Genomic DNA, 13519 nt, shown 5'->3' on the forward strand with positions numbered 1-13519 from the left:
TCGCAAATCAATTTCGCTATGTTATTTTCCATTCAACAGCCTAACAGCCCACAGATAGAAGCTATTTTTTAGCCTGTTGGTACAGCTGATTATACTTCTATATCTCCTGCCCGAGGGTAGAAGATTAAAGAGGTGATGGCCGGGGTGTGAGTCATCCCTGAGAATTTTTCTTGCTCTCCTAAGGCAACGATCCCTTGTGATGTCATCTAGCGGACTCAAGGGACAGCCCATGATATCATGTGCTGTGTTCACCACCCTCTGTAGAGACTTTCTGTCCGTGGCTGTCAGGGCAGCATACCACAGTGTGATACAATATGAAAGGACACTTTCTATTGTGGACCGGTGGAAGGAGTTCATCAGCTGTTGTTTAACATTACTTTTGCAAGACCCTGAGGAAATGGAGTCTCTGTTGGGCCTTTCTGACCACCTGAGTTATGCTGATTTTCCAAGTGAGGTCCTCGCTAAGGTAGACTCCCAGGAATTTAAAGGAGGAGACTCTCTCCACACAGCCCCCCCCCCCCCCCGATATACAACGGGGCAGGTTCCCCTCTCTTCTGGAAGTCCAACACCATCTCCTTTGTCTCACTAATATTTAGGTGCAAGTTATTCTCTAAGCACCATGTAGATACTTTTTGAACCTCCCCACTGTATGCTGTTACATCTCCCCCTGCAATTAGGCCTACTTTGCAAGGTTTTTGCATGCAAAGATTATTGCAATAATTTATGGGAAAGCAGCAGAAACGGTCTAAGTTGTTCTCATAAATGCTACGTGATTTTTAGATTTTCCTACTAAAATCTGAATGGTTTAATCATAAACATGTTCTGTTAAACAACATTCCTCCAGAGGAAAATGGGATTTGTTCTGCTAAGGTTTTGAAATTTAATTTATGTCACTGTAAGTATTTGTCTATTCACAGCCATCTCTATCTTGATCTGAGAAGGGGAAACCCAAATTATGTCCATACTAGGAACACTGGGAGGGACGCGGGTGGCACTGTAGTGTAAACCATGGAGCCTAGGGCTTGCCAATCGGAAGGTAGGCGGTTTGAATCCCTTCGACGGGGTGAGCTCCCATTGCTCGGTCCCTGCTCCTGCCAACCTAGCAGCTCAAAAGCACACCCAAGGTGCAAGTAGATAAATAGGTACTGCTCTGGCGGGAAGGTAAACAGCGTTTCTGTGTGCTGCTCTGGTTTCGCCAAAAGCGGCTTAGTCATGCTGGCCACATGACCCGGAAAAACTGTCTGTGGACAAACACCAGCTCCCTCGGCCAGTAAAGCGAGATGAGCGCCGCAACCCCAGAGTCATTTGTGACTGGACTTAACTGTCAGGGGTCCTTTACCTTTATCTTTTTAGGAACACTGGAAGCTCTGCCACTGAGCGATGGCCCTTTCCCACATGCTGTCCACACAACAACCTGAATACAAAAATGTCTGCCATCTCTCACCTAAATTAAAATGACTTCCAATATGTTTAGTCAGTTTTAATTTCTGAAAAAAAAATTCAGAATTTATGTTGCCCAGTACGTATACATTTTTTAAAAAAAATCTTAAGACACATTACTACTATTCAACGGCTTTTTCGTCACAAAACTCAGATTGTAATTTCTCCATGTTTCATGTAAGCATATTCAAAGAATTTGTTTGGTGGGAAACAGAACCATCAACATTTGTGAGAAGAGTTAAAATTATTCACCAAGATGTAAAATCCCGATCATGGATTTTGCACTGTAGAAATCTTGGTCAATGGCTGGTCCACTTGTGATACTGTGGTAGAAGAAGGTGGCATGATAGCATTGTCAGGTTCTGACTTTAAAATATTCTGCGTCTGGTCTGATTGTGATATTTCAGTGGAGAAGGGCCCTGTGATAGCATTGTCAAGTACTGGCTTCGAAATTATCACTGCTTGGTCTACTTGTGATACTGTGGTAGAGTAAAGCCCTATGACACCACTGTCAGTTTCTGACATTGAAATTGCCAGTGCCTGGTCTACTTGTGATACTGTAGTGGAGAAAATCCCTATGACAGCATTGTCAAGTCCTGTGTTAGAAATTGCCTGTGTCTGGCCTGCTTGTGATACTTCAGTTGATAAAGGACCTGTGATAGCACTGTCAGGTTCTGACTTCAGAATCGCCTGTGTCTGGCCTGTTTGTGATGCTTCAGTAGAGGAAGGCCCTGTGGTAGCATTGCCAGGTTCTGACTTCAGAATCGCCTGTGTCTGGCCTGTTTGTGATGCTTCGGTAGAAGAAGGCCCTGTGGTAGCATTGCCAGGTTCTGACTTCAGAATCACCTGTGTCTGGCCTGTTTGTGATGCTTCAGTAGAAGAAGGCCCTGTGGTAGCATTGCCAGGTTCTGACTTCAGAATCGCCTGTGTCTGGCCTGTTTGTGATGCTTCAGTAGAAGAAGGCCCTGTGGTAGCATTGCCAGGTTCTGACTTCAGAATCGCCTGTGTCTGGCCTGTTTGTGATGCTTCAGTAGAAGAAGGCCCTGTGGTAGCATTGCCAGGCTCTGACTTCAGAATTGCCTGTGTCTGGCCTGTTTGTGATGCTTTGGTAGGCTCTGTGATAGCACTGTCAGGTTTTGGCTCTGAGATGGTTGGTTTCTTTAGTGTCACATCCTTTGAGGTACTTGGTTCTTTGACATCATATAAACAATGGTCTGGCTGGATTCCTTCCAATACTTTACTAGATCTTGTGAGATCATTGTCAGGTTTTGGCTCTGAGATGGTTGGTTTCTTTAGTGTCACATCCTTTGAGGTACTTGGTTCTTTGACATCATATAAAGAATGGTCTGGCTGAACTCCTTGCAATACTTTACTAGATCTTGTGAGATCATTGTCGGATTTTGATTTTGAAATAGTTGTTTTCTTCAATTGTGGTGACACATCATTAGAGGTACTCTGCTCTTGATTATCTGGCTGTTGTGGAACAGGAACCAGATTGTTTTTGGGGGGCACAGTGCTGGAACCATTTTCCATGTTCACGGATTGTTGGGAAGAGACATCATCACGTACATCAAATAATGATTGTATGCTGTCACTGGACCGAGATGGAAGCACAATCGCTCTGGATCTTATAGTCAAACCTCTACATGATATTTCTGAACTGCCTTCTGTATCAGAGCTGCCATATATTTCCTTCATAATAACAAATTCCTCTTTGGAACATGTTTTAGTAGCTGCAATGAAAAGGATCACATTGTTCATTAGAAGTGCATGATTTAAAAAATGTAACCATATCATAAATTTATATTAGATAAAATGAGTTGGAACCAAAGATCTGTCTGAGGAAGGGGATGAGCAGAAGCTGTCTTTACCAGCCCTTCCTTTCACTGGCAGGGACGCAGGTGGCGCTGTGGGTTAAACCACAGAGCCTAGGACTTGCCGATCAGAAGGTCAGCGGTTCAAATCCCCACGACAGGGTGAGCTCCCGTTGCTCGGTCCCAGCTTCTGCCAACCTAGCAGTTCAAAAGCATGTCAAAGTGCAAGTAGATAAATAGGTACCGCTCCAGTGGGAAGGTAAACGGCGTTTCCGTGCGCTGCTCTGGTTTGCCAGAAGTGAATTAGTCATGCTGGCCACATGACCCAGAAGCTGTCTGTGGGAAAACGCCGGCTCCCTCGGCCAATAAAGCGAGATGAGCGCCGCAACCCCAGAGTCGGTCACGACTGGACCTAATGGTCAGGGGTCCCTTTACCTTTACCTTTCACTGGCAGCCCCATGACACCTCTAAAATGACTCCCTCAAGAGATGGGGGAACCTGATGAATGGAGAGGGCTGTGACACAAGGGAAGGGAGATAGTAAAGGTCAAGGAGAAGCAGATTCTGCGAACTGGAGTGCTGCTTACAGATGCCTGATTTTCAGTGATTTTAGTGTATTTTATATACGCATATGAGTTCAGAGTTCCTTCTACACATGTGCATGGACGTAGCCAGGATTTATATGGGGGGGGCAGGCCTTTTGTTCAGGGGAAAGAACCTCAGTTTGCTATGTATTTTTATTTATTTTTATTGATTCAGGGGGGCAGCTGCCCCCTCCCTGCCCCCCCCCAGCTACTCCCATTCATATGTGCTATTTTTCCTGTGGTGTAACTAATTATTATATTTTTTGTGTATTCTTGAATTATTTGTATCTCACATCTTCAGCCCCTTGAAAGGGTCCTCGCAGTAGATAAGAAAACATGCACAAGCATAAAAGGGCATCAAAACATTTAAAAAGTAAAGAATAAAGCAACTAAAGCAATTCAACTGATTCTTGCCATGAAACAAAGTAGCAAGGCCATAATAGAGATTTGCCTAGCTGTGGTGAGTCAGAATGGCAAACGCACCCCAAACTTAGGTAGGTTGCACCAAGGTTGCATCACAATTCATTACATTTGTCAGGCAAAAGAGAAATGGGACGAATAAAAGTAGCTGAAAGAGAAAGGTGACAGAGAAAAGAAAAGGAGAAAGCCATATAGGACAAAATTTTAAAAGTTGGTTCTAATTTGCAAGTTGGAGTTTAGGGTAGATGTATTGAAGACTCTCTTATTAAAGAATAATGATTATTGGCCAGCTTTTCAAAAGCACATACAGTGTGTGTCTGAAAAGCACCATTTTCACTATACGGTAACTGAAAGTGACCAGAAGAGCTAGAATCTGTTATGGGTTTTTTTGTATCCTCTTCCATACTGCAAACTTGTATTTTAAGTGTTAAATTTATACAAACAGAATGCAGCTGTAAAAGGAACTGTGGGTTCTGAATATTAATGAGAGAAAGTGTTGTTTTATTCCTTTTGGCACTTTTTTGTGAAGAGATCAAGATTAGATGTTCCTCATAAGGAAACCCATGCACTTTAGACAATATGGTCTCTGTGTAAGAGCCCTTTCTTGTGGATGGACAATACAACATGGTATGATGACTTCATCTGTTTGTTTCATCTATTTGTTTACGTTACATTTATTTCCTGCCCTACATTTATTTCCTGGCCTAAGCATCCTCAGTCAGACAATATTATTGTATGTAGGGGTATATCACATTGTTACCAAGAGCCTTTTCACAAAATGTTTTGCCTGAATCTAATTTTTCTAGTCTTTAAAAATAGACAACTGATAGTAGGAAACATAACTTTTCACATAGTTAATAGTTTACATGATTTCTACTTTGTTTTATTTTACAAGCGATGTCAGTAGTATAACAAATTCTCAAACTGCACTCTTAAGAAAAGTTTTAATACCTGTTGCCAATATTTGATTCTTCCTTGATTCCTGTGAGACATAAACAGAAAGATTATCATCAAAGCACCATGATTATTATATTCAAAAATGATATAAAATAAAGTACTTTCAACTGTAACTTGCTTGGTTTATAGCTGGCTTGTAACAGACTCAGGAAGCCTCTGTATTCCTGTCCTAGTGGATCTGTCCCTGCTCCAGCCCGTTCTGCCAAAACTCACCTACTGAGACTTCTGCTCCAATGTACTTGGTTTCCTATGGCTCAGAGTTGCCATCTTGCAGAAAGACCTCCCTTGCTAAACTAGGTCAAATGTGTTTAGGGTTAAGGTATTAACTTGGCCTCAAAATATTACCAGTGCAAAAATGCCACATATATTAACAGTTCATTTTCCATTCTTATATTTTACCTGTGGTTGTCCAAAATGAAAATTCTGCGAAAGAGAAATAGGCGGACAACACTGAGAAGCAGTGTGTTTCCATTCCTTTTTGGATTCTTCGCCTTTCAAACCAGCTTCAAGAAATGGAACAAATTGCCTGAAATGCATTTTAATACATAAATATTATGGTTCTCTTTGAGATAGATCATGAATCTAAAGAACTAACATGTCATAAAATTAAATAGCTAGGTTTTTAAAAATGCTTTGCTGGTATATTTCAGAGGTGGGAACCCTAAGGCCTAGGAGCTGAATGTGGTCCTCTATTCCTCTCTACCTGGCCTTCAGAACTCTCCACAGGCCACGCCCCTCAATGACTCCAAGTGTTTTTGACTGGCTGGAATGTGCTCTTGAACTCCAATGATGCCCCTTGCTTTTCTGGATAGAGGATACAAAGTGGTATGTGCTCATGGGTAAAATTTATATCTGTTGCTCCACTTCCTTTTATCTCTAGCCCCATCCACACTGGTGTGTGGCCCTCAGGATGAAAAGGTTTCCCCAGCCTTGGTATAGATGGATGAAAAAACACTTGGCAATTTTTAGCTGACCTGAATGGTGAAAAAGTAGAGACTATGCAATAAATCAATCTCTTTAAAAGCGGTATTGCAAAAATGATTTTGATAAAGATGAATAACTTGTACAATGATCAAGAAAACTGATTAAGGAACAATTCTGGGATTCTATTTAGTTGAATTTACTGTAATAACCATTTTTGCACTTTTTAATTTATGAAGCCCCCCCCCCCAAATATATCAAGTAGGAGGACTTCAGTGGGACACATTTCTATTAAAGGTGTTTAGCTTCAGAGTGGTAACCCTCATCATAGCACCACGAGACAAAGGCAATATCTAATTAAGTCAATGGGGCTGCTGAGATCAAAGCTATTTGTTTATTTAAAATATTTTTATACCACTTGTAATTTAAAACTCACAAAGTGGTATAACCATACTTTGGGGGTGCTGTATCTTAATGCAGTGCCATAGCTGCTAGTCCCATGGCCTTCTAGTGAGTCCTGAATGCCAGCTGAGCAGTGGTTGGGCAATACCTATGCATTAACATGGGAGCTCTTTTGTGGCTCCAAGGCAGGTGGGGGCAAGAGGAGGAGGACAAGCCCCCACTGCAGTACACCTGTATTCAAAAGGCAGCTGGCAACATTGCAGAGGGAAGGAATAGAGACCACCACCACAAGGCACTGGCTCTGGTAAATTGCAGAACCCCAAATTACACAAATGTATATTGTCCTGTAACAGGGAATGTAATCCCAGGCTTATTTGGATCTGGTTGGCAGATGTGCACCATCTTCTTGCAGAGAGGAGGGGAGCCACCTGGGACTTAAAATGTTTGGTATGCTCATAGTCAAAGCAGCTCTCCATAAAACATTGTGCTTGTGGCCCTTTCCCAGTCACACTGTCCCCTCCTTGCCCCCTCCCACAAGGTTAAGGGACACCATCAGACTCTCCAAGTGTCCCTATTTTCCAGGGACATCCCTGATTTAGAGAAGGTGTCCTAGTTTCTGATTTGATCCAGGAATGTCCTGCTTTTCCCTAGGATGTCCATATTTTCATTGGAGAAAAGTTGGAGGGTATGGAATTGTCCAACTCCCAAGTCATCTGAAGACAATCCTGTATAGGAAAGTTTTTTTAATGCTTAATGTTTTATTGTGTTTTCATATATGTTGGGGCAACCCAGTAAGATGTGTGGGGTATAAATAGTAAAATTATCATTATGGAATGGGATGTCCCTATTTTCATTGGAGAAATGTTGGAGGGTATGTACCACCTACCCTGTGGAGAGGGAGGGAGGCAAAGGCAAAATCAAGTCCTGCTCCAATTGGACGGTCCATCTCCCCACCTGGGTAAAATTTCCACATTATATAATTTATTTGTCTTAGTAGCTTAAAATTGTAAGTCCTCTTGGGTGCCTTGGCAGAAGGGCAGTATATAAATGCAATCAATCCGTCAATAATAAAAATTCCCCAGTTCATGGAGATGTAAGAGGTGCGATACTCAACCAGTCCTTGCCCTAAGCCCCACACATCCCTATCGTGGAAACAGTACAGCAGGATTGTTAATTGTGACTGTCTGGTATGATTATATTATGTCAGTCCTTCCAGTCCATATGAACTTTTAAAAGCCCTAAACAACTTGCAGTAAGTTTACCTGAAGGATCACCTCCTCACATAAAACTGCCTCGACTTTAAGAACATATTTTGATGCCCTTCTCAATATACCACCACCAAACATGGTGCAGAGAGTGGCTGCTAGAGTGAGAGCCTTTTCAGTGGTGGCACCCTGGTTGTGGAATACTTACCCCAGAGAGACTTTATTCGTGGCGACGCTGTGGTCTTTTTGGTACATTTTAATTTTATTACTCTATTTTTTATTTATTTATGTCTTAAAACATTTAGTGCCTTTCAGATCTTTGGGATTTTTAAGATACATTGTTTAGAATATATATAACAAGATGAACTACTAAAACCTTTAAACCTACCTTCTATTATAGTACAGGTAACCTGCTGCTAATGCCAAAATAAACAGAGCTAGTCCAAAAATAGTGGCACATGCTATAAGGGCAGAAGTTACATGCGTCAAAACATCTAAATAGAAAAAAAAAAATATTTTGAAAGTTAATAGTATGTACTCAACATTTACTTGTGGGTGTTTCTTCTTTAAAAAATTACACTTCTTCTGTCACAAACCAGACACTTTGAATGTGCAAAGCTAATTAGACATTTATAGCAGCATATCCATGATACTGAACACAGGTCCCTTACACAGCTGCAAAGCAGAGTGATGTAGGGCAATTAAAAGTAGGTGGGATATGGGTGCTGACCTCTCTCCCTGTCCTTCACTTTTGACCATAACAATCCCTTCACAAAGTTGTGTTTTTGACCTTTTGACTCCAGTACCAGAAATAAACCCATCTAGCAGAAATTCTGCCATACATCTAGGGCTGAAAGGAGGGGGAAAAAATGGGAAGAGAAGGGTCTCTTACTCCCTTCCTCCTGGGCTGTTTCCTCTGCTTTAAATTACCATCACCACTACTTTACAACAATCTATTTTTCCCCTATGGGCCAAGAGACAGATTACTTTAGAAGTATACATTTCATTCTGTAATTTGTCTCTCTGCCCATAGGATAGAAAAATAGACAGTGAGTCTTTGGTCAGCATTGGCCTTTTAAAATTCTGTTTAAAACATAGATGAGTATTTAAAAGTAATATTAGATCTAGCTGTATTTTTTCAACAATTTTCAAAATCAGCCTCTACAGTACTTTAATACATTTGGCATAGATTGTTTTGCCAATATGACAGAATGCATGCTGGCGACAAATGTATTGCTCTGCTTTCTTTTGAACCACATCAGCAAGGCTAAGAGTGGGGTCTTGCCATCTGGGCAGCCCAGGACCTCCATACACACTGCTCAAGCTTGCACCCCAGGGAGGTCACTTTGGTGCTGCTAATACAGTGGTTTGACTTCACCCACGGAGGCGCACTCCATTGTCTCTCAAGGCAGACAGATGCCAACAACAAATTATTGCCATCTCACTGACAAACAGAACTAGGTTGTTTAGGCACATAACAGAACCAGCACTTCCCAAGGTGACACAACATAGTGAGCAGAAGAATAGAAAATTAATTAAGGATATGTTTCCGTGTTTCTGCCAGATTGCAGGCCTGTCTATCTAACAAGGATTAAGATATTACCAATAAAACACTTATGGATTGTAAAAAAAAGTACAGAATCACTCAAGGCAAGATGGCTTGCCATTGCAGGATGACTCATGGGAAGTGCTTCATGAATGAAATAATGATGATGATGATGATGTTTGTCTACTCCATCTCCAGCAAGTCTATCATATCAGTAGCTAGAACTTCAGAGACTAAGGCTAAGGTCTGTAGCAGAAATCCATAAACAGGGCCCTGTAATCAGCAAGGAACTCAGAAATTGCAAGGCTCAATATTATGTTCCTTCCGTTTTGAGTGATATCAGCCTTACAGAATCTTCCAAGGTGTCCAAGATTATACAAGCTCTATTACTCAGGCCACAATCTAGCTCCATCAGCAGTATGGGGCACACTAACTCTTATAGTTATGCAACTTCATATACAGTATGTAACAATTTACTGATATGCCAAAAAGAGAAAGCACAGATGTTTAGAATTTGGTGTCAGACTAGAAATCCTTGAATACAATTCTTATTTATATTTATTTTTTATTTGTGTTAACATTTACAAGACATTTCCCAACTAAGAAGAGTCCTCAAGGCAATATTTAGAAAAACAGCAAAACAATGAAAACAAACTTAACATTAATTTAGCACTGCCAGAGCAAAACAAGGACAAAAGTGAGCAAAACCAACAACAAAGGCAGCAGCCTCAGCAAAACCAGCAGTCAGAGAAGATAACTTTTCAATACTTAAAACCTGTTGGAAGTATGACATCCTTCCCTAAATATATGAAGGTTAATAAGGGGCCAGACGAGCCTTTCACAACTTTGGCTTCACTTCCCCAAATAAAAATATTTTAAATATAAAGCAAACATGGTTTGTAGGACTGTCCTATGTTTAAAGAAATCTCAGCTGATCAATCAAGCTGGTTTTAATTTATTAATCTATTAAATCTGCATAAGTTTGCATTATTAAACATTTATTATGAAGCAAAAAATGCTTCCTTAGTGCAAGAGCATTGCCATGATTTTTGTTGGGGGGGGGGCAGCCAAAGTTGTTGGGCTTTTCTTGGGAAGTCACAGGTAAAATACCCCTAAATAGGAGGGGCAGGCTTCTGTTGGGGGGTGACGGCAGAACCTCAGATAATGGAGTACTTTCAATGATTTTCAATAATATTTGTGAAGTCCCCCGCCTTGACTACGCCCATGCCTTAGTGTTTTGGATAATGGATACATATTCTGCAGTACCATCTCAAAAGAGGCACTTCCTGTGTAAGAGGGAATGACCTTTCTAAAGTGGTGTCTGCCATCTTCACTTTTGTAAAAGAACTCATATTAAAAATGTTTAACATTTTTTTTGGGGGGGGGAATACATTGCCCAATTACTCAGGGACGCTTTTAAAAACCAGGATCCATTTTAAGCTATGCCTCTAACTAAGGAGTAGATTGCAACATCCATTAGTGCCAGCCAGCATGGTCAATGGTTAGCAATGATGGGAGCAGCAGTCCAGCAACATCTGGAGTCACAGATTCCTAACTCCCAAGCTTGCTATCAATTAAATGTTATAGCCTTAACTCTATTTTACATGTAAATTATAGCATAAATAACAGCAGCGTAAACCTACCTACAGATATTGGTACCGTTTCTGCTTTTGCTGATCGTTTCGTTCTTCCAACAACCGATGGACCTTTAAAAATGTGTTTAAAGAGATATAACAAGATTGGTAAACTCTCTTCCGTATCAAGATGCTTTCTTACCATGAGTGCTTTTAGAGGCAAAATTCTAAATCCCTTATGAGCAACACTCAAGTATTTCTTTTTTATTCTCTTTGAGGGTTGCATGAGATATTTCAGCACTTTTGTGATGTAGACTGATGCCTTTGCTTCATCCATTTCTGAAGTAAATACTTCATTCTTCACACCCACAGCAGTTTTAATGGCTGGGAAGGTAGGACTTATTAAGGAAGGCTGCACATAGTAAATTGTTGATAAAACTTCTATTCCATTTCCCCCAGATTTATTTTCTTTAGCTCTGAGCCACTTGGCTAATTTTATTAATTTTTTGCTTCTGTACATTTTTATTTGAAATGCAGACTCCTTTATTTGTTGAATGTTGGGCATTACAGGTTCACGTGCTGAGAATATTTTCTGTTTGCTGGCACTACTTCTTTGGTAAGTAAATGCATGTATAAATGGAAACTTCTCATTTACATTCACAGAATTTTTAGTTCTTGTTTTCCATTTTTGCAACTTGATATTTTCTCTGATAGCAAAGCTTGTCCACCGCTGAAAACTTGAGAACTGACCATATTTTTCAAATCCCATATATGGGCTGCTCCATTCTCCATTTAATACTTTCTTCCAATTCATTCTGAATTGTTCTTTATTGTAAATATTTGTGTTCTCTTTATAAAAGACTCTTTCTTTGACAGAAGTGAATATTCTATTACTGTTATTCTTAGATTTTTTCTTTTGTAGTACCTCAGCTTCAGTAAGCACTTTTCCTCTTGGTATCTGTGGTTTTACTAACTTTATCACCATACTTTCTAAACCTTCCTGATCTTTTTGGAAATATGCTTCTTCAACGTTTAACATCATATTTGTTTGACATGCTATATAACCCAATAGTGACCCAGCTCCTATGGGTTTGTGCCTATTTTCAAAGTATGTGATTTGCAATTGCTCCTTTCTTTTCGTTTCAGATTTCTTTCTAGCACCATTCAAAATACTGTGCCAATTCACTTTTACTTCATAACCACCACATTTTCTGTTCAGAATATTCCTGAGTATGTGTCTTAAATATTTTCTTCTTCTCAGAATTAGTTCACTTCTTCCTAGATGTTTTCTTGACATGTGTACACTTATACTTCCATCTGTAATTGGATATGGATTTCTTTTATATAATATTATATATTTTAGCAACATTTTATGCTGATAGTTCCTGTAAGCATTCTTCCTAGATGTTTTCAAATTTGTTCTGAAGCTGCTGTAATTTCTGATGCCCCTTTTCTGCGTTGACTGGTCTAAGATCACATTTCCTGATGTTTTGCATGAACAATTTTTTGCCGCTGGTACTGATACTTGTTGATACTCTAGTACATGTCCTGCAACGAAGCAAACAACATCATTAATTTAATTGAAATATTTTAAGCTGCACCAAGTTCTAGTTATTATAAGGCTAAATAAAGCTCAGTTACGTATAAAGCTAATTTTGCCAGTGCACAGTTTTTTAGAATAGGGTTTATCAATAACTCCCTCAGTGCAGTGACAGAACGTTACAGTATGGCAGACTTTCATAAATTTATAGTGGCATTATGTAACATCATCACAACTGCTAAGGACTAGTTCATATGTGGGGGTTTTGTAGTAAGGTTAACACTTACTGGGAAATGATATATAATAAATTGAAAAGGATGTTCAAAATAACTTTTATATTAAAAAAAACCAGAAGCTTTTCTTTTAGGAATTATAGGGACAAAACTACCTAAATTGTATAGAAATGTATATATGTTTGCTACTGCAGCAGCAATAATGTTACTTGCCTATAAGTGGAAAGAAGCAGGAGTCCTAATAAAGGAAGAATGGATACAAAAACTTATGGAATATGCAGAAATGGTGAAACTTACCAGAAGAATAAGAAATCAAGATAACAAACTTTTTATTAAAGAATGGAAATGGTTTGTTTAATATTTACAGATAAATTGTAAACAGATAAAAAACATTAGCAAGATTAGTGTCATAACCTGCAGTTTTATAAGAGTATATATTTACAGGAGATAATTAAATGAGTAAGTTAAATTAACTTGGATATGTATAAGATATTAAGAAAAAAATGAAAAAACCACAGAAAGAGGGGGAAAGAAGTCAAATTTTGGAATGTCAAATTGATTGTAAAACTAATGAAATGTATAAATTTGAAAAGTATAAATAAAAAACTAAAATGACAACAACAACTGATAAGGACTAGGATTGTCATAACTGTAAAAGCCACATGATGCCTTCTGTCTCTCTTTGTCATACATCATACTCTAGCTTGACACAGAGACACGGTGCCTAGACAGGGTCTCCATGAAGCTCCTGTTTTAGATGCTATGCAAAAAGGGGGACTTTTCCCCTCAGCATCCCTTTTACCAATAAGACCAGTAACCACTAATGGTGCATGTGGTGAGGCAGAGCCCCCCTGCTAAAAGAAGCATTGCTACAGCTTACCATG

The 13519-nt window shown here is 39.6% G+C and overlaps 1 protein-coding gene across 7 annotated transcripts in view; it reads right to left on the reverse strand.

The window, feature by feature from the left end:
* Window positions 1–1465: 1465 nt before the first annotated feature.
* LOC310765058 (uncharacterized protein) overlaps window positions 1466–13519 on the reverse strand; it is a 35572-nt gene continuing 23518 nt past the window's right edge. For 5 of the 7 annotated variants that reach the window (XM_083619558.1, XM_083619556.1, XM_083619555.1 and 2 more), the window contains 5 exons: window positions 10932–12410; window positions 8131–8236; window positions 5614–5740; window positions 5209–5239; window positions 1466–3173 (listed from right to left, as the gene is read on the reverse strand). In XM_083619558.1, coding sequence (XP_083475684.1) covers window positions 1711–3173; window positions 5209–5239; window positions 5614–5740; window positions 8131–8236; window positions 10932–12231 — 3027 coding nt within the window. In that variant the 5' untranslated portion in view covers window positions 12232–12410 and the 3' untranslated portion in view covers window positions 1466–1710. The remainder of the gene's footprint in view (window positions 3174–5208; window positions 5240–5613; window positions 5741–8130; window positions 8237–10931; window positions 12411–13519) is intronic. The other 2 variants (XM_083619560.1, XM_083619559.1) reach the window with 1 other exon arrangement.

The sequence above is a fragment of the Podarcis filfolensis genome (assembly GCF_964270895.1).
Source record: "Podarcis filfolensis genome assembly, chromosome: 6".
NCBI lineage: Eukaryota > Metazoa > Chordata > Lepidosauria > Squamata > Lacertidae > Podarcis > Podarcis filfolensis.